At 51.9% G+C, this 18,894-nt stretch overlaps 6 protein-coding genes across 6 annotated transcripts; 5 read left to right on the plus strand and 1 right to left on the minus strand.

Annotated features, from left to right (window-relative positions):
* Positions 1 to 230: 230 nt before the first annotated feature.
* Positions 231 to 2,663, plus strand: J4E85_005725 (uncharacterized protein; the record flags this gene model as incomplete). Its single annotated transcript, XM_051469968.1, has 1 exon — positions 231 to 2,663. The coding sequence occupies one exon, from the start codon at positions 231 to 233 to the stop codon at positions 2,661 to 2,663; it is 2,433 nt and encodes an 810-aa protein (XP_051326799.1).
* A 242-nt stretch (positions 2,664 to 2,905) lies between these two features.
* J4E85_005726 (uncharacterized protein) lies at positions 2,906 to 4,231 on the plus strand (the record flags this gene model as incomplete). Its single annotated transcript, XM_051469969.1, has 1 exon — positions 2,906 to 4,231. One exon carries the CDS (start codon positions 2,906 to 2,908, stop codon positions 4,229 to 4,231), a length of 1,326 nt encoding a protein of 441 aa, XP_051326800.1.
* Positions 4,232 to 7,857: 3,626 nt separating this feature from the next.
* J4E85_005727 (uncharacterized protein) lies at positions 7,858 to 9,004 on the plus strand (the record flags this gene model as incomplete). Its single annotated transcript, XM_051469970.1, has 3 exons — positions 7,858 to 7,892; positions 8,030 to 8,433; positions 8,559 to 9,004. 3 exons carry the CDS (start codon positions 7,858 to 7,860, stop codon positions 9,002 to 9,004), a joined length of 885 nt encoding a protein of 294 aa, XP_051326801.1.
* Positions 9,005 to 11,113: 2,109 nt separating this feature from the next.
* Positions 11,114 to 12,047, plus strand: J4E85_005728 (uncharacterized protein; the record flags this gene model as incomplete). The annotated part of the gene is made up of 2 exons (XM_051469971.1): positions 11,114 to 11,120; positions 11,215 to 12,047. The coding sequence occupies 2 exons, from the start codon at positions 11,114 to 11,116 to the stop codon at positions 12,045 to 12,047; spliced, it is 840 nt and encodes a 279-aa protein (XP_051326802.1).
* A 2,922-nt stretch (positions 12,048 to 14,969) lies between these two features.
* On the minus strand, positions 14,970 to 15,822 carry J4E85_005729 (uncharacterized protein; the record flags this gene model as incomplete). The annotated part of the gene is made up of 2 exons (XM_051469972.1): positions 14,970 to 15,590; positions 15,640 to 15,822. The coding sequence occupies 2 exons, from the start codon at positions 15,820 to 15,822 to the stop codon at positions 14,970 to 14,972; spliced, it is 804 nt and encodes a 267-aa protein (XP_051326803.1).
* Positions 15,823 to 18,261: 2,439 nt separating this feature from the next.
* J4E85_005730 (uncharacterized protein) lies at positions 18,262 to 18,686 on the plus strand (the record flags this gene model as incomplete). The annotated part of the gene is made up of 2 exons (XM_051469973.1): positions 18,262 to 18,457; positions 18,523 to 18,686. The coding sequence occupies 2 exons, from the start codon at positions 18,262 to 18,264 to the stop codon at positions 18,684 to 18,686; spliced, it is 360 nt and encodes a 119-aa protein (XP_051326804.1).
* Between the last annotated feature and the right edge of the window lie 208 nt (positions 18,687 to 18,894).

Here is an 18,894-nt window from a genome sequence, read left to right on the forward strand (position 1 = left end):
CGAGCAATACTGAATGCGACGACGCCGGCCATGGCTGTACACATGTCACTGACCGACTGCACAAGTCCCACTCTTCTGTGCAGTTGGCCCGCACATCCCTGCAGCTCTAGCGCGTGCGGTCCGACGCTAACTCCGGGCCTTGAACTTTTTTCTATCAGCCATCGACAACAGCCATTCCGCTGATCAGAGACGGGCTGATCAAATCAATAACCAGGGAAATCGCCATCACCATGGCGCCCATTGCTTCTGAACTGGCGACGCTGCGAGCGCTCAGTTTCCGCATCTCGTCCACGCCAACATCCCAGCTCCCCCAACACGTGCCTGCCATAGCTGCGTCATTAGCCAATTGCAGGACCCTCCTCTCTTCGGCCCAGGCCTCAGGTACCAAAGCGACGTCCTCGGAAGCATCCGTTGCTATACACAAGTACCGGACTCTACTCACCACTCTGCTTCAAGACCGGACTCCCCAAGGAAGATGGTGTGCCATAGTCTTGATCAAGGCCACGATTGAAGTCGGGGGTTGGGAGACTCTGCAGAAGAGTTTGCCATGGGTGCGTGGCCTTCTAGGATTCTTGAACAAGCCGGATTCGCCGTCGTCAAAGAAGCTCTGCATTATCACCCTGACGCGCATCTTCCTTCTGACCAGAGAGTACCCGACGTTGATCCGCGAAATCACTACTCCGTCGCTATCACCTTTCGTCCAAGTTTGTCTGCAGATAGCAAATGCCAAAGCTACCCCCGTCAGTCTGCTACAGATCATCCTAGAAAGCTTCAACGAGCTGCTGCCCCGACACCCTACCATCTTCCGGTCTTATCTAAAGCAACTTTACCCGCTTCTCGGACGTCTCATCGCACCCACGCCATCTGATAAACTCAGCCAGGAGCAGCAAACTGGAACCAATCATGGGGCTAGCTCGGACATCGCAGCTGCGGCGCGCCAACTTTACGTCCAATTACCTTGCTGTGCACCAAAAGGAGCTTCGAGCGAAGAGTGGACAAAGGCTGTCAAGAACATCACAAACGTTACCCATCAGACAACAGACCGTGTGTTTCGCGCTGTGATCGAGGACTGGCAATCTACGGCACGTGAAGCACCTCTGTCGAACGGTCACACACTTGATGACGAAGTTCAAGATCTGGAGCCTGGCTCAGATTTGTCCGCCTGGTCGGGAATGTTTGCTGGTGGCGAACGCTTGACAGGCCTGCTCTACATCATCAAGGAGTACATCGAAAGTCCCACAGCCAACACGGTGTATCTCAACGTTGGCATGATCGTTGACCTACTCTCGAGAATGCTTTCCCTTACCATTCCCGTGGCGGCGAGCAAGAACTTCCAGTACACCGTACGTCTAAACGCCCAAGTCAGCAAGGACGAGCGTGAAAGCCTTTGGCTATTGCTGCCAGACGTACATGTCGCCGCGATTGAAGTGCTTCTTGCTCTAGCACACAGATCCCAGAGCAGCACGTTGGCACTGGACCCTGCCATCATTGACCAACTTGTGTGGGTATTTAGTGCGGAAAAAGAGACAGCTCAGATCAGAACAGCATGCTACACGGCGATTGCTGCTTTGTTGAGGAGATCTGGAGTCGCTCTCCATAAGACTACCATCGATTCTCTCGTACCTCTCATCCGCGCTTGCTGCGACGATCTACTACCGCCCGAGACCGCGGCGCCCACAAACCAACAGACTCCCGGCCAGGCTAAGGCCAATGGCAACAGTCAGCCCCAGACCACTGCCAACGCCGATAGCTTCCTTGGCGCTGCGAAGAACGCCGGTGGCCCCAACGCTGGATTCCCTGGACTCCAAACAGCCGTGCACGATCTGCTTCCGGTTCTACTCTCGAATATCCCAGCTCAATACCTGTCCGACTCGATGCGAGCTCGTCTAGACCGCACCGCCATTCTCACCCAACACAAGGACGCCATGGTAGCCAGCGTGCTGAACCCACCACCGAGTAAGAAGTTTGGAAAGCCCGCAGCAAGCATACTACCACTCATGGCTCGATCGTTCTCCGCCGAGATGGATGTAGAGGGTATGCTCAGACCAAGGATGCCAATCATTCGCCTGGGCGGCAAGGATTTGGAGTTGGACGATGGCAACGATGAGGACCAAGAGATGGAGGAAGAGGTGGAAGAGGCGGAGGAAGAAGAGCAGCAAGCTCTGGAGCAGGCGGATGACCACTTCGCTGGACAAGAGTTGGACAATCTGCTGGAAACCGCTGGGCAATCGGATACGGCAGCGAAGGACTTTGCTATGGAAGATGCGCCAACACCCAGCAAACCCGACCTCCCAACTCCACGATCAGTTCGCAAAGGTACCCTTGCGCAACGCCCTACGATCTCCGAGCCTACCGCATTCAGCGATACCAAACGACCGATAGGCGAAGATGGTCCTCTTTCGCCTTCCAAGCGAGCAAAGACTGGCGAAGACGAGCAGCGCACAACACACCCAATACCTCCTACGCCAACAGCGTCTGTATCTTTCAGCAAATCTACTCCCACTACGGAGGTAGCCGCTACGTCAGATTTCGCCGCTACCAGCACCGCCTCGGCTGTCCCTGAACTTCCCGAGCCAGGTGAAGGAGGCCTCGACGACGATGACAGTGACGATGACAAGATATCGCTTGTACTTGGGGTAGACACGGACGATGATTCTGATTAGCGCTTGTGTGGAAACAGTAGTTGTATAGTCGCCTTGGCTTGCGAGAATGTAGTGAAGTAGCAATAACAAGCGCAATCTCTGCACGGACATATATCTCGACCTCGCAGTGACCGATGATTTCTTCAAACTAGTCCCTACAGCCCACACCTTTCCCAATTACCTTCATCCACGACGCCCTCGTCTCCGTAGACACAACACCTACCACCGCCCACCGCCCGCCGCCCGCCAACCCGCCCGCGACAATGACACAACCTCCCCAACGCGCACCAACCAAACGCACCGTCCCCAAGATCGTAGCCCCCAAACCACCCGCAAATCCCAAGAAAGAAAAGCGATACCCCTTCGACTCGCACCAAGACGACATCGTAGTCAACACCACTGAACTCGACACCGCTCCCGGCTACAGGCGTGGTCTAGTGGACTATCGGCATAAACTCACGCTGAAGAAGACGTATGCGCATATCACGACGGACTATGCGGAGGATATGAAGATGACGATTCCGAAGGATGCGATTACGCCCTTAGGGTCTGAGGCGCGAGATGATGGGGATGGGGATGGGGATGAGGATGAGGATGACGATGAGGATGGGGATGAAAAGGATGATGAGAAGCCCAACGCCAACGCCGCCAACCCCAAGTCCAAGCGCGACGAACGTACCTACGTCCCCGAAGTCAGCGACACAATCATCGACTACACCAAGCTGCCCAAACCGCGCTGTAACCGCCCTAACTACGTTGAATATATCTACCGCGCTACAACCACCAACCCCGCCGTCTTCCTCGCTATCCTACGTGTTGCAGAGAGGAATCTGCCGTTTATAAATTTCGACTCGGCGATTACACATTTACCTAATTTATTGGCGAATGCGAGGCTTCCTGGTATACCGGCCCTCTCAGCTCTGTCGTCCGAGTCATCTGATGCGTTGGAGGCGTCCGCATCGTCAAACCACCCACAGAAGAAGAAAGCCAACCCACCCGCTTTCACAGAAGACACGCCCCACGAGAAGAAAGACGCAGACATACCGATGACGATCCTCTTCTTGCCGAACCTGTACAAAGACGGGCGCCACGCACTCGGGTACTACGCCCTCGCCCCAGAAGCAGACCCAGACACAAAACAACTCAATCCCGAAGACGTTGTGCAGATCCTCTTCACGCCGTGCGGTATATCTGATTTAGTGGAGGCGAGATTGTTGGAGTGGACGCCTATTGATCCTGATCTTAAAGCGCGGGCTGATGAGAAGAAGAGCGCTGACAAGAAGGGCGATGCGTTAGGAGGTGGGGATGGTAAGGGGGATGGGGATGGGAAAGGAGGGGATGCTGGAGATGGAGACGAAGAAGAAGAGTTGACTGTTGAATACATTGAACATGTGGCTGCGAGGGGGGGCGAGTGGTTGGAAAGGGATGTAGTGGGGGATTGGGAGGAGTGGTGTAGGAGTTTCAGGGTTGCGAGGAGGGTTTGGGAGAAGGTGCTTAAGGGGGTTGTGGAGGTTAGGGAGGTGGAGGATGTGAAGGAGGAGATCGAGATGAAGGAAGAGGCTGGGGTGAAGGAGGAGGCTGGGGCATGATAACATCGCGATTGGGCGGCTGATGATGACGTGTATGTTCAGATGGACCCTTGACGTTCATGTTCCGCTGAGTAGCAGAGTCCTTCGTAGATGCGTCTTCCTTTTAAGTCGCGATACGCTTATGTGTATGATGTGGTACGTAATAGTACATATCGTATGAGCAGAATATAAAAAGGGCTTAGTTGTACGCTGAGCTTGGATTAATCGTGTAGCTATGTGTCAATCATGTTCATTCGACGTCTTGATCTTTCTCTCTTTGCTTTCCTCTTTCGCAGGTGGCTTTTGATCAAGTTAGCGATGCGGTAGTCGTAGTGGCCCATCACCCACCCCTTTAAGTGACGGTATTTGCTTCGCCCACATGTCTCGTACCCGTGTCGGAGGAGCGCTTGACTCCCTATTGTTCTTTAGCGTCACGAGCTTTGCATCGATGTTCAACTCAAAGCGACTTCTTCCAATGAATATCTCCCTGGAGATCGATATCCAGGCCTTAAGACGAGCTGTTCCAACAACGCCGAGCAGGACGTTTTCTGAATCGCACAGTGATTCGAGTGGTGTGGTCATACAAGCATCTCTAGACTCAAACTCTAGGTTGACCGTGGGAACTGTCCGTTCTTGTATCATGCCAAAGTCTCCGGGTTGTAAGTTTGCTGAGATGCTACATTGTAGTTGTCCGGGAGAGGGCTGACTCCAGTCCACGCAAAACCGTCCAGCGTGTGTACTGGAGAAATCTATACTGCCGAGACGGGATGTAGCGTCGGGCAGGTGCCCGGCGAGTAGAGGCGGTAACGATGTGACATGAAACCCCAGTTCGTGGAAGATTGGAGATACGTTGACGCGTATGGGCGCTTTAGCATGGCGCTGTTTTTGATTGGTGGCCTTTTCGCCGACGAGGGTGATTCGAGCTCGCTTCATGTTGCTGGGATCGTATCGTAATCCCTGGGATACCCATATCACTACAACAATTAGCTGCTTCCCTTTAAGCATATGGTTTTCTCGGGAGCGTACGTTCTTCGGGTTTCAGCTGGCGGTCGGTTACCAGAACAGCCTCCGTAGGATGCTTCGACCCTAGCCGGAAAAGAGTGACATCACCGGAACTTCGCCGGAAGATCAGCTTCTTTCTATGCACAGGTGACAGTAAGATAGCCGGTCTCATGGAAGGATCTCCATCTATTGAGCAGTCCAGAATGCCAAGGTAATCATCTCGAGGCGTAAAGGCACTGCTTTCTTCCAGCGGACATATGAGCATGTCGATGGATAGCGTGGTCCCAGATAGACTCGTGTGCGTACCGCGAGTCGGCATATGCATATTTAGTATCTCATCGCGGAAGAATGTAGGGTGTGGTGCTAGTAACGGCGACTGTTCAATAACAAAATCCTCTGACAGATCCGACCGGAAAGCCAATATGGAATGATCTGACGATATGCCAAGGATAGCTTTTTGTAGTCGGTAGAAAGCTTTCTTGCCTTCGCCGTACAACAGGGGCATGTTCACGTCGAATAGCCCCATCAGACAGTAGGCGATGTCTTCCTCTCGCGATGTCGTTCGTTTAGAAGCCCATTTCATTTTTTGCGCCACGCTGAATCCGTCCAGCATTGATTGCACGTCGTCTTCCTCGGTACTTGTGCAACATTGACATTCCCTCTCTGTAATCGTCTTCCGGGAATATGAGGTGTCGTCAAGTTCACCTGTGAAACCCACGACCAAATGACCCTTCTCCGTCGGTATTTTGAAGCCCATCTGTCTACGATGTCTTCGCAACAATACCGATGCGTGGATGCCACTATTTTCCGACAATTGTGCCGCAAGAGATATACGACTCCCAAGGATATCCCAGTTCATATCGTAAAAGTGCACGCGATCCGGAGCGATCATCTCCTGTAGCGTCCAACCTCGAGTGAGCCAGCGACATTCGGATAACGAACGCCGGTTCCCAACACTGATATCGGAGATATAAGCGTAGCAGATAACGGCATCGCGGTACCAGCGAAACATGGAGTTGATCGCCTCCGAAAGCTCTGTGCTGCTGTCCTTGTTGATGTTGCATGTGTCTATCCAAACGAAGTCGCATCCATCTTGCAAGGCTTGTTCACATGTTTTCTTGATCTTGAAGTAGCCTTTCTTAGCACTCCATTTGGCCCTGGACGTGTCACGGATATCTTCGAAGAGTACTTCCCCATCTTCCCATGTATGCGATAAGATCGCGTAATTAGGCTTGATCGCACCCAACACGTCGTGGAACTCATATGTCCTGGCGTTCAGAAGTCTCATGGAGGTCGTGATCCGATTGCGCCGCGCTTGCGCTACCGTGGGGGCGAAGAAAGTGGGGCTTCAGCTTTGATAGAATGCTGTCGCAAAGCGAGCCAGCAAAAGCAAGTGGTGACGTGTGGTTGTTTGGAAAGCTTCGAGATAATACTGTAGGTTTCGTCTGGATGCACCATCTCAGCGCGAGTCCTGAACCTCGAACCAGATGCATGAAGTGGCGTGAAGATAAGTCCGCTTCAGCTGCGCCCCTCACACACATCCTGGAACGATCGCATGCAGATGACCTACGAGGTTAGCGCCATGCACACTTGTCAATTTTGAAGCCTGGCATCATCAAGAAAGTACTCAGCCTTCTTCGTTGAAGTGCGGGTGAGAACAGACTTCCGTCCACGGACGTCGCATGGAATCCATAGGTGGAATGCGGGATCGCGTGCGCGGAAAAAGGCCAGTCCAATATTGAGGCAGCGCAGCACCCTAAAAGATGCGACAACTGTAGCGTAAGATTCGTGAAAATTGAGATGCAAGCAAACACGTCGAAAGAAGAGAGCACCGTAGAGATTCCGAAGCTCCGTTGCTGGTGAGTTGCCGCTGCCGACCGCACCTGGGCACGTGACGCGCGACGCTAGTCTCCTTTGGTGTGCCTAGCGCGACGCGCGCACGCGTTCTTGGGCGGCGGACACCTGGGCACCTACCCAGGCACAGTACTCACATTCCTGCACGACATCTCTCACACGAACCGCGCTTCTCCTGCTACAATGATGACTTGTGGACAGCTACAACATGCCCGGGTGTTCTCTATAACCAGTGGCAATGAAGGTGCATCCTGCCCTGGTGGCGTCGACTCTTCAGGGGACATCTGAACGCCATTCTCATGTATTCCCACCCTAATATACACCTCCGGCGATCATCAGGAAGCAACAGCAGACCGCACTCAGGGTCGAAAGCGCGTTTTTCTTTTTATCAAGCATTCTGGCGTCACATCGACCTCGTCGGTTCTCGTCTTCGATATATACTTTGCTGGATATCTTCATGCGCTTCTGGCACCATGTCGGCGGATTTGCGAATACCGAGCTTATGATACCGTTGTGGAAAGTCAAAGTGATTGCACTGGGACAAGAGAAAGCAGAAACGAGAGGTGTAATACACGAGAATTTTTCACTCCGTATTTACTATGGCTGCCAAGCGCTGGACCGAATTCCCACCGCCACACTCAACCTGGGCGGAAGCGTAGATTCTGGGTTCGTCATCGCCTTTGGATCTGTCTTTTCCTGATTTCCTCTATACATTTCACATCACTAAACTCAATAAATTCCCCTTATTGGGACAGAGTACACTCGAGGGGGGACAATACACTAGAGCCACGATGTTGTTTATAATACTCCTCATCCTCTTTGTCTGGTGCGCCGTCGCGGTACTTCCTGTCATTTTATCTTTCCTAACATCATAGCTAGCGCTCCAAACGGATGCATGGGTTGGTTCGGCGATTCGTTGGTAATCCCACAACCTTTCAATCGTCACGATAATAACACCCCTAGGTTTGGCGCCGACAAGAGCGGTCGTTGGCCGAAGCACCCCGATAACAGCGGCAAGACCGAAATCGCCTACTGCTACGAAAACCAGGCTGCCAAAGATGAGCTGGAAGGAGTCATAGCGGAGGGCTGGGGAGCGTGGCAGCGTTCTCTTGGTCGCTGGGGCAAGGAGAGCGGCCATTCACTGCTCTTTACACGGCGCCTTGTTCCTGGCCAAGACATCTACTGCTACCTGGCGAATGGTGATTGGAACCAGTTGTTTCCGGCAGACACCGTCGTTATCAAGCGTGGTGCTCCAGGGGGCTGGGCAGCAGCGTCTTCTTTGGGATACAGGTCTGAAGGTTCACCTGGTCGTCATCAATTGAGTATCGGCAATGCGGAACAAGCACCGAACAGAGATCTGGCCTGGGGTAAGTTGAGAAGCAATCTTTGATTGTCCGGACCCGCTAACACGTAGACAGTCGTAGCTCACGAGCTAGGTACAGCTATTTTTCCTCCATCAGTATACAACCGGTAACTAATCGTATTCGTCCAGGCCACATCTTCGGTTTGATGCACGAGCACTCACGCGGAGACCGTGACGACCACGTCCAGTTCAACTGCGCCAGTCTCACCGGCTACCACGAAGCTCTCCAAAAGGCTACTACCGACGGCTTTACCATAAACGAACTCTGCAACATCTTTAATGTCGCGAAGCACTACCAATTCGACGCTTCAGAGTACTACAAGTGGACGAACGACGGCTTGGCATACAGCGCAGAGTATGATTACGATTCAATCATGCACTACAGCTCATGGCAGAGCCACAACCCTGCTCTTGTCAATCAGGATCAGAACAACCCCGACAATTACCCTTTGGTTCGACTCACCGGCGGAAAGAATGGTCAGAAGTCGCTCCTTCCGCTGCCACCTCCGAGTGGGGAGTGGGGAATTTCTAGACTGGATAAAGAGGCTATCAAACTGTTGTATCCGTGGGAGTAATCGGCCTTCCCGCACTGGACCAGTGATCTTTATGATACCGACGCACTGACGGCCATCACCGCTTTTGGATCGCTCGATCATTCTATTTTTCGCCCACGACCGCGAATAGCTAGATAAAGACTTAGACGGAAGGTGTCAAAGAAAACTACTAAGTACACTTGGAAAGCTGCACTTGCTGTAGCTCAACTTTGAGCTCAAACTTCGTGTCTCACCATATGCTCCAGACTCAGTCTTCGCCAGTGACGCGTTCAACCAGCAATACCTATATCATGCGTCGTAGGCAAACCATATGTTAGTCATGATCTGGCGTATTGAACTCAGAAATTGCAGTTCGTAGACAATCTTACACTTAACTTTGCCTAGGTAGTGAAAGAGCCTCCACCTAGGGTTCAAAAAGCGTTTGCCCGACAAGTCCAAAGCGCACAGACCAAGAAGTGGTGTCCCTAGTCGTTTATCGCGGGGCTAGCAGAACCATTGCAAAGACCTATACTTCTCTTATTCTCTTTCCCTTGCACCGGCGTTGTTTCCGCCGCGCTGACACCGCACTCAGTGCATTGGCCCACATCACCTTCGCTGCCTACCCAGGGACCTGCATCGACTATACATACTACTAGCCTCAACCCACCAGAAGCTCTACCACCGACGAATCCCAGAATCTACCTTCAGGAACTTAACTCAGCGCCCAGCCATGCTGCCCCTACTTCTTCTCTTCGCCTTCTTTGGGGTCGTCTTTGCTGGGTTCGTCATCCATTATTCGATCTTGTGAACAACCTCGACACTTGCTAACTCTTGCAGGCACCCTGTAATAGCGCAAAGGAGGTGGCCTCGTGATGAATATACGGCAATGTTCACAATCTATTGGTGCTTCGAGAATCAGCTCGCAGAGACACAGATCCCGGTGCAGCGCATGGAACAGGCATGGCTTGTTTGGACCTCAGTCATGGGAACGGCTTCTGAAAACAACCACGCCTTAGAATTCAAACGTTGGAAACATCCAGTCACAGGCAACTATCCCCATTGTTACGATGCCAACAACGAATGGACTAAGGGTATGCCTCGCGCGGCAGTGCGTATAAAATATGATCCTCAAGTGGTCGGGGCATTTGCTCCGGCTGGTTACCAAGGCAGAGAAAAGGGCGCACATTATCTAACCCAGGGGCCCGTGGATACACCGGGGCGAGAGATTCCGAACCCGGTCTGGCAGATAGCACACGAGCTGGGTCATGTGTTTGGCCTTCTTCACGAGCACCAACGACCGGATCGAGATATTTACATTCAGTTCAGGCCTCAGCAACTCAACGGATTCGCACCAGCTTGGCAGGCTGCTCAAGCCAGCCACGTCACCTTTCAGCAACTTACGGAAGTGGATGGTGTCGGTGAACGATTCGGATGGGGCTTAATCCGCTCATTTACAAGGACTCCAGCCGCTCCAGATTACCATTCGACCTACGACTACGCTTCCATCATGCACTACGATTCGATAGCGGGAACCAATCATCAGGCTCCATATTCAGCAACAGATCCTAACTCGTACCCAATGGCTCAAATAGGCATGGCAAATGCTCAAGGCATAGCACCGCTCTTCCTTTTGCCCTTAAAGGGTCATGTACCTGGGCTAGCTTACCATATTTCCCAAGGCGACGCTGCGGCAATCCGGTTTATGTATCCTCACTATTAATAGTGTCGGGTTGGCGGACGTTAGAATTTAGAGGCTTAGAAGTAGTTTCACTGCAACCCTGGTCGTCACGTTGCTGAACGAGGGCTTGCAGAGATGAATCAGTGTCAACAATAATTACCTATGATACCTGCACTCGCTACTCAGTGAAGGTGAAGTTTACACTAGAGCGTGTCTTTCACCATATGTTGCCCCACTTTCGCTTGCCACAGCATTAACTACGACTATCACTGCTTTACTCGACACTCTCTAGCAGCCACCTCGAAACCGCGCGCGACCACTTCCAAGGCCGACTATACATCCAAAAATGCGTTCTCTTTCCCTTCTCTTTGCCTTGCTTGGACTCGTATGTGCGATCTCGGCAGAGTTCCTCAACACCACTCTTCCTTCTCCTGGGCCCATCGATATTGCTCCGCCACTTGATACCGGCGGCCATGCTGGGTATGTAGTGCGAATGCTCAAGGCCCATCAGTTATTGACTCCTCCAGGTTCCCCGTCTACAACGCTAACAATCAACGTTGGCCCCGGCAACCAGATCGAAGGTTTTTGATTAACTGGTGCTTCAGAGACGCGCTCGCCGAGAACAATATTTTCAGAGCAGTCGACAACGGTTGGGGGACTTGGACACGCAAGCTCGGTGCGGCGCAAGCATCGAATGGCCACAATTTGCATTTCGAACGCTTCAAACCAGTCGGAGGGCCTAACTACCCGTACTGCTACACCTCTCCGGGCGTATGGGACCCACAGATACCTCCCGAAACTGTGGTTGTGTATTGGGTCGCGACTGATCCCATGAATCGCGAAGGGTTCGCTTCGGTCGGCCACACAGTTAGTAACGTCCCCGGCCGACATCATCTGATGATCTCGGGACACACGACAGACGACAACAGGGACTTCACTGTAGCACACGAACTTGGTCACATTTTTGGCCTAAACCACGAGCATGAGCGCTCCGACCGAGATCAGTACATCATCTACAATTGCAGAAACGTCGAAGGATTCGCCGAAGCATGGGGAAGATGTCTAGCCGAGGATCCCACTTGCACAGAAGACATGCTCTGCAACGATCGTGCTCTCGCAATTCGACACGGGTTCATCGGCTCCGAATTCATCACGTATAATATCGCTCCAGACATAGCCTCGCCATACGATTATCAGTCAATCATGCATTACGATAGTCGTAGAGGTTCAAATGAAGCCATCGTGTCGGGGGATCGTACAAACCCCACGTTGTACCCGATGTTCAAAGTGGATCCACAGACGAATCAGGCCGCCTTCCTGCGTCTCGCCGGTGGCCTCAAGTACCCAGAGTTCGAGATATCTGACGGGGACGCCCAGATGATACGTGCTATGTATCCGTTCCAGTAAATGGTATTCGCAGCTGATAGAGGGAACGGTTAAGACTGAATCCGCCCATTAAATGAGGGAAGGGATAAGTTGTTTGGGCTATCAGACCCATGGGAGCTCTTTTCAAGACTGCCTTGTTGAGAGTTGAACGAGTTGTATCTTCCTGTGTTGTGATCTCTCGAATGCGATCTAGACACCAAGTAGATATATATAATGGTAGGGTTTCGATCTGTGCCGCGAACATCTCATTTCACCCATCAAACTCTCACAACTACCCCCCACCCCCCGCAAACTCCTCCGTAAACCTCCTAGCCTGCTCATCAAAAACACCCCTCCTCTCCACATACTCCCTCCCCATACTCGGATAATACGCATCTTCCGCATCCGGACTATCCAAAAAAGATCGCAGACTCAACAGTATTTTCGAAATCGTCAAAACGGGACACCAATCTTGTTGCAAGATGTTGATACATATATACCCACTGTCGCTATCGATGTTTGGGTGATAAACATGTGTGGTGAATGTTATAGTGGGCGGGTGGATCGGGTAATCCTCCGGAAACTCGACGGTGAGGTGGAAGGTGCCGGATTCGTAGGGCGTTTCTGGGGGGCCGCGGATTGTGGCGCGCCATGAGAAGAGGTTTGATGGGTCGATTGGATTGGCGGTGCAGCCTTCTATGGGGTCGGAGCGCAGGGATTGGTATTCTTTTTGGATGCGTCGGGTTGTATGTCGATGTGCGGGCATCTTGGAGTGCGATTTTACAAGACTGGTTTGTGTCAAGTTGGTTCAAACTCTGTGCGTTGTTTGGGAGAAGGTGAGGATGAAGTGTAGTGGGTGGCGAGGGATGGGGTGGCTGAGTTAGGCAGCAGCCAAGTGCTACGCCAATCATGAACAAGCCGCAAGCGTTGCTTTCGACACGTATTTCATCTTCTCCTCGCACATTGGCGAATTACATGAGAACAAACGCGCAGAATTTGATTGTGCCAAGGTTTGGTCGGGGAGTTTACACGATGCGTCTTTTACCGCGTTCCCAGAACCCATGAAGCTGGTGTATGAACTTTTTGAACTCACGGATAGCCGGCTCATCGAAGTTTAATATATATAAAGGTAAACCAGGGAAAGACTCCATACACCCACAGCCCAGTGCAGGACAGTAACGCCATGCGTACCAGATGCGTTCCTTTTTTGAGAGTTCGACCGAAGAGAGCAAAGAGTTCATGAATTCGTTATCGTGCGCTTTTGTTTCCACAGCCGCACTTCCGAGGAGACATGACTAATAGTGGTTGTGGTTTTGGAAGAAACATTGCAAGGTTTGGGCTTTTTTTGGATTCCCAGTCCTCCATAACGGGAGAAGATAGAAGACTCCCAGGTCCGAGAAGAAGGGTTTATATATCAACTCTAGCGGTGTACACGATGCGCGTAGTTGTCCGTCGTGTTGTGCAGTCATCTTTTGAGCCAACAAAATGGCCGTTGAAGCAGACATGTATCAATCGACTGCACCTCTCAGCAGGCTCGGAGACATGTGTTTCTCTACCTAATCTTCCTCGTTTCCCACATGCAACCACATGCTCGCTTTTGAACACACTCTTCGCAAGCACGATATGCAGCGTGGGGAGATCCCAAATCCACTCATGTTAGTCGCCGCAACGTTCTTCTTGTCGTTCGAAGAGGGCCCGCGACGGCAACTTCATGGACACAGTCAACCCGCTGCTGTGTCATACACACGTAACAAATCCATTTCGCCCAGGCAGAGAATTGATAGGAGCTCATCTCTCCAGCCTCTCATACTCAAACGCTACCTTGATTTTTGGAAGCTCGGAGAAACGAGAACATTTCATAGTAAGTTGAAGCTTCGAGAGGTCGGACCAGGTCATGATTGAAGTTGAACATGATTTTCGGAAGTGCTGCTCGAAACATAGATGGTTTGGTATCTTTTTTGAGAAACGGAAGTCCCACAAAACATGGTTGATGGCTCTTAGCATTTTGGAGTTCCTGTACGAGGAAGAGACAATTGTGAAAGAAGACTCTGGTCGGGGGAGAAGGTGTTTATATAGCCACCGCCGGCTGTCAGATCCTAGATCCAAAAAGACGTGTTTAACCCCTATGATATGACTTGAGGTGTTCAAAAAGCCCACACAATGCATTTCGATGGGCCGAACGTGTACCTAGGACTGTGCAGGACATGTGTGTGTATGTAGGACTTTTGTTCGCAGAAGGGGTTGAATACGACAAGGACGCCAATGTAGGCCAGCAACGCCATTCTTCTCTTCTTGTCCTACTTCATTTCGGTATCCCAAGGACATGTACTTTCTTGCATTTTCTTTTGCTCACAGCAAGGCGACACACATTTGCTCAGCCATCGTTGTTTTTGGTTTGAAGAACACGGCACATCCGATTCCGGTTGATGATTTTTGGTGGAAATTTTGGAGTCGGGCGTGCACTCAGCACATACACACGGCCTCGGTGAGTTTTGGAAGAGATTGGCATTTCTGTAGTGATGCAGGAAGCGCCGGAACAAAGACAAAATTTATATGTTGTAGTGGTCTTCAGGAGAAACAGCCATCGTACGTTCTCCAGTCTCTTTTGGAAAGACCAGCGACAGCACATAATTTTTATCTGCGTCTTTTTTGGAAAACAGAAGATTGGTGAAGTTGATGAAGCAGTGATGGAGCGAGCTAAGGACAGGTTTATATAGGCATTGGGAGACCAAATATTGCACGTGATGTCAGATTTCCTGAGAGAGTAGCGAAGACCTATCGAGCAAAAGTAGCATACACCAGAAGTCAGGAGAATTTGGAGACCGTAGGTGATGTGACTTTATCGTTTTAGGGCAGCGCGTTTGCGTACGAAGGTGCTATAGGAATATTGATAAGTCAAGACCTGCAATCCGAGCTCGAGTCCCAGGCACGCTTCTAGGAAACCGGAGCCTCCTGTCGGTATGATTAGCAATGTACCATCTCAACGACCAGGTGTTTACTCACCGCTTTGAGGACCTCGAAGACATTTTCGGTCTCCAGGACCACAGGCTTGGGCTGCACGCCATCCGCCCACTTCCTCTCCCACTCCACAGCGCCCTGGGTACCATTCACGCCATTCACAGGCCCGCCATCGCCCTTGTGCGACGATACACCACCATGTGCGTGCCCAGCACCGCCATTAGAGCCGTTCGCAGCATCTCCACCACCCAGCCTCCTTCGGTCACTGCTGCTCTCCGAAGATGTCTGATCGCTTTGTAGATATCCCGATCTACCGCCTGTTAACTTGTACAACTTATCGCCAACGGGTGTGCCACGCTGAAGCTCCTCACCCTCATTGAACCTGCGTAGGATGATGTAGCCCACGAAGCCCCAGATGAAGATGAAGGTCGCTGAGCAGCTGGCGATGATGACGGTGGGGACGACGAAGAGGAGTGCGAAGCCGACGAGGAAGAAGGTGATGGCGATTGAGACGAGGAGGCCGAGGAAGAGGCAGGTTGATAGGGAGACGAGGAGGGTTGTTGTTGCGAAGGCGATGAAGAGGGCTAGCGGAAGACCGGTCAATGCGGTTTGGGTGGTCAGGAAGGCCTGGAAGGTGTCGTTAGTAGAAGTCTCAAGATGGCATTAGACAACTTACGGCTACTTTGGGGTTCTGATGGGCATAGTCCCGGGCCCTCTCAAGCATGTGCTCGCGCTGCTTGGGTGGCAGGACTTGGTTGGTGGTGGTTTCGATCTGGTCACCGACCCTTCGCGTGGTGTAATGGATCTTGTTTCCGAGGTTGTCGACCATGTCGCCAGCTGTCTGGAGGACGGTGGGCATGGTGAGGTTGGTGAAATAGGTGCGCTTGGTAGCAGTACAGTGGTTAATGAATCAATGGATGTTGATGACGGGTGATGGAAGACGAAGGATGGAGATGAAGTTTGATTGTTTACTGTCTCAGGGCGACTGCATTGACTAGATACAATGGATTCAATAGAGGGAAGCTCCGTGTGTGCCGTGGCCGCACTTGCGATGCGGATGCGGAAGTCTGGAACGCGTCCGTCGCGTGGACGTCATCGCGGATGCGCTAGGACAATTCGGGTTGGCGCAGCTCCCACCCCGGTCGCTCGGCTATGCCTGCTAGCTGACCGCCCAAAGTTCTGCCAATTCGCGATCGAACTTTTTGACACAACGCGACCCATGCTGCCATATCGGAACCGCAACGCCGACATGAGTGAAAAGAAGAGAAAAAGGCAGGAGCAGAATGGCGAACGGCCGAAGAAGAAGACGGCCGTTGCGCCGACGGGAAATGTTCGTGTCAAGATGATAGAGAATAAAGAGACTCTGGGTCCGCTTCTAGGTATGATAGCACCTCTCGAGGCTGTCGCATGGCATCAATACCCATCGCACATGACGAAAAGCCTTGGAATACCCTGCGGATATGTTTTCTAACGCGCTCAAGCTGTCACACCCGGTCTCACCATCCCATCGAAGGTATCCTTCAACCCGTACAAGCGCACCAAGATCCGACCACAAGGCGAGGAAACCGAAATGCTGTTCCAATCGTCCAATCACCCTCGATTAGATTACATCGCACAGGAAGAGCATGATGGAAGCGCCGAGAGCGAGCTACAAGACTACATTGGCGTATTCGACCCTGCGACAAGCAAGCTACAAATCGTCCCGGTCAAGAGAGTTGTCGTACGAAGCACACTGCGAAGCGAAGCACAAGAAATGCGCGAAGAGCAGGAGGCGTTGGATGCGGCACAAAACACTGTCATGGCAAAGAGAGCTGCACTCGCTGCAGAGTTCGGATCCAAGAAGTCGAGGAAGGCACTTGAAGACCGGACGCTCAACGCGATCAAGAGCGGAACTGGTGCCGAGGACGCAGCGAGGACCGACGCAGTTGCGGAGAACGTTCTGCAGCAAATGGCCTCTGCGACAGCAGTCATGCCGAACAAGGACGATCTCGCAGCAGCCGTGGACAGCTCCAAGCCTCGACCGACACCCAACCTTGCAGCCGAATACCCAGCCGATGTTTACCCTACGGATGTTGTGATTGGAAGCGACCTCATGACCATGCTCGATGTCCAGGACTGGGTTCAAAAATCATCAGTCGGCGAAGGAGTCAGCGTTGCCAGCAAATACGTTGCTAAGCGCATCGTAAAGCTCGCCAAGAACAAACAGATACAGAAGTTGAAGGCCCTGCGATTCATACTGCTTTGCATCAACTTCAACTCCGCGTTGATTGGAGGAGGCGGACCACGGCCGAAGAAGATTCCCATGAAGGGGAAGTTGGAGGAAGCCATGGGCGAGGATACGCCTGCGGGTCAACTCATGGCCATCAGGAGGAAGTTTGCCCCCGAGGGGTAAGTCGTATCAGTCGTTGTTTCATGAAGACTGGCTAACCTATGCAGTTCCTTTGAGATGTCTCGCTGGCACGTCGATAACCTCATGACACATATCGCGGCGGCAGCACTCACCGTGGACGACTACGAAGTCGACGTGAACGACCTGCGAGAAGATCTGAAGCTCGAGAACAAGGAGTACGTTCCACCAAAAAACACTTGACCTGACCCATGCTAACGCCACACAGGATCAAGCAATACTTCGCCGAACTCGGATGCAAGCTCAACGCCCCAACCCAAACCGACCTCACACGCATGAAGCTCACCAAAGCCGAAACCGCCAACCACTTCATCGCGAAGCTAAAGCTCCCATTGTCATTCCCCAAAGTAGGCGGAGCACGAGCAAAGAGACGCACCTAGCCATGACGCGCATGTAATTACCGCCTAGATCCATACAGTAGTCCTCGGCACCAAACCAGCAATGATACCAGACCAGCAAGCATGTATGAAATCACAATCCACCTCCCCAAACCCATTCCGTCCATGTCCAACCGTGCGGGTACCTTTAACATGTAGATCACGCGTGGAGGTACATGACAGCTGCATAACGCCATAGTCGGCTTCAGTAGCAAATCACAACCACGACCACCAGATCTTCACCCCACTTCTTAGCATGCGACAGGGACTTAATCGAGATCCACGGAAGCTACTCACTAGATACATCATCGACTTTATCTGAATCCGTATTTCTGCAATTGCGCTCCCACCACTTCCATATCATCATGACATCACCATCGTCACCATCTTCATTTGTCCATCCGTGACGTACTCCTCGTGCATCCCCCATAAGCACCACCAATACCTTGCATATAAGAAACCCATCCTTTCTCACGACTGATTACCTATCAACACACTTCAGATCATCAACTAAATGCCCAAATCCACCGGTCCCCTCCAAGAACAACTCGGCCTCGGCACAGCGAACCAATCCACACCCAACATGTCCGGAAACATGACCGACAACACCACAGCCGCAGCTGACAAGCTCGGCGCAAACAAAGACACAAATGCGATTCCGCAGTCAAACCCTAGTGTGATTAGCAGTGCTGGTGCTATTGGAAAGAACTGTGAGTAGTCCCTTCTAGCATACCACAACCACCTTGAACTCGATAACTAATATTTGGGACAATAGTCAACCCCGATGGCGCAATCGGCCAAATCGGCGAGAAAGTCGGTGGCCCATTCAGCAAGGACGGCGTGATTGGAAGCCAGTTTGACGCAAGCAAGAATGGAATCGCAGGGCATGTCGAGAGGGCTGTTGATGGGCCGAGCAATCCTGCTGGGAGCTCGAAGTAAATTGGATTCATGATAGGCAGAGGAAGGAATTGTATTATAGCCAAGATGGCATTGGACAAAATGGATTAAATGAATACTGCCGTGATGGTCATGTTATAAGTTGTTTCCTTCACAGTCCAGGTGATTCCAGACTATTTGAGCGAATCGTTGTAGATGAAAACTGATCGTCCGGAATTACCTGGGGTGGCAGGAGACAACTTGTACAGGT

The sequence above is a fragment of the Alternaria conjuncta genome, assembly GCF_024043145.1.
Source record: "Alternaria conjuncta strain BMP 0040 chromosome Unknown scaffold_7, whole genome shotgun sequence".
NCBI classification, from domain to species: Eukaryota; Fungi; Ascomycota; class Dothideomycetes; order Pleosporales; family Pleosporaceae; genus Alternaria; species Alternaria conjuncta.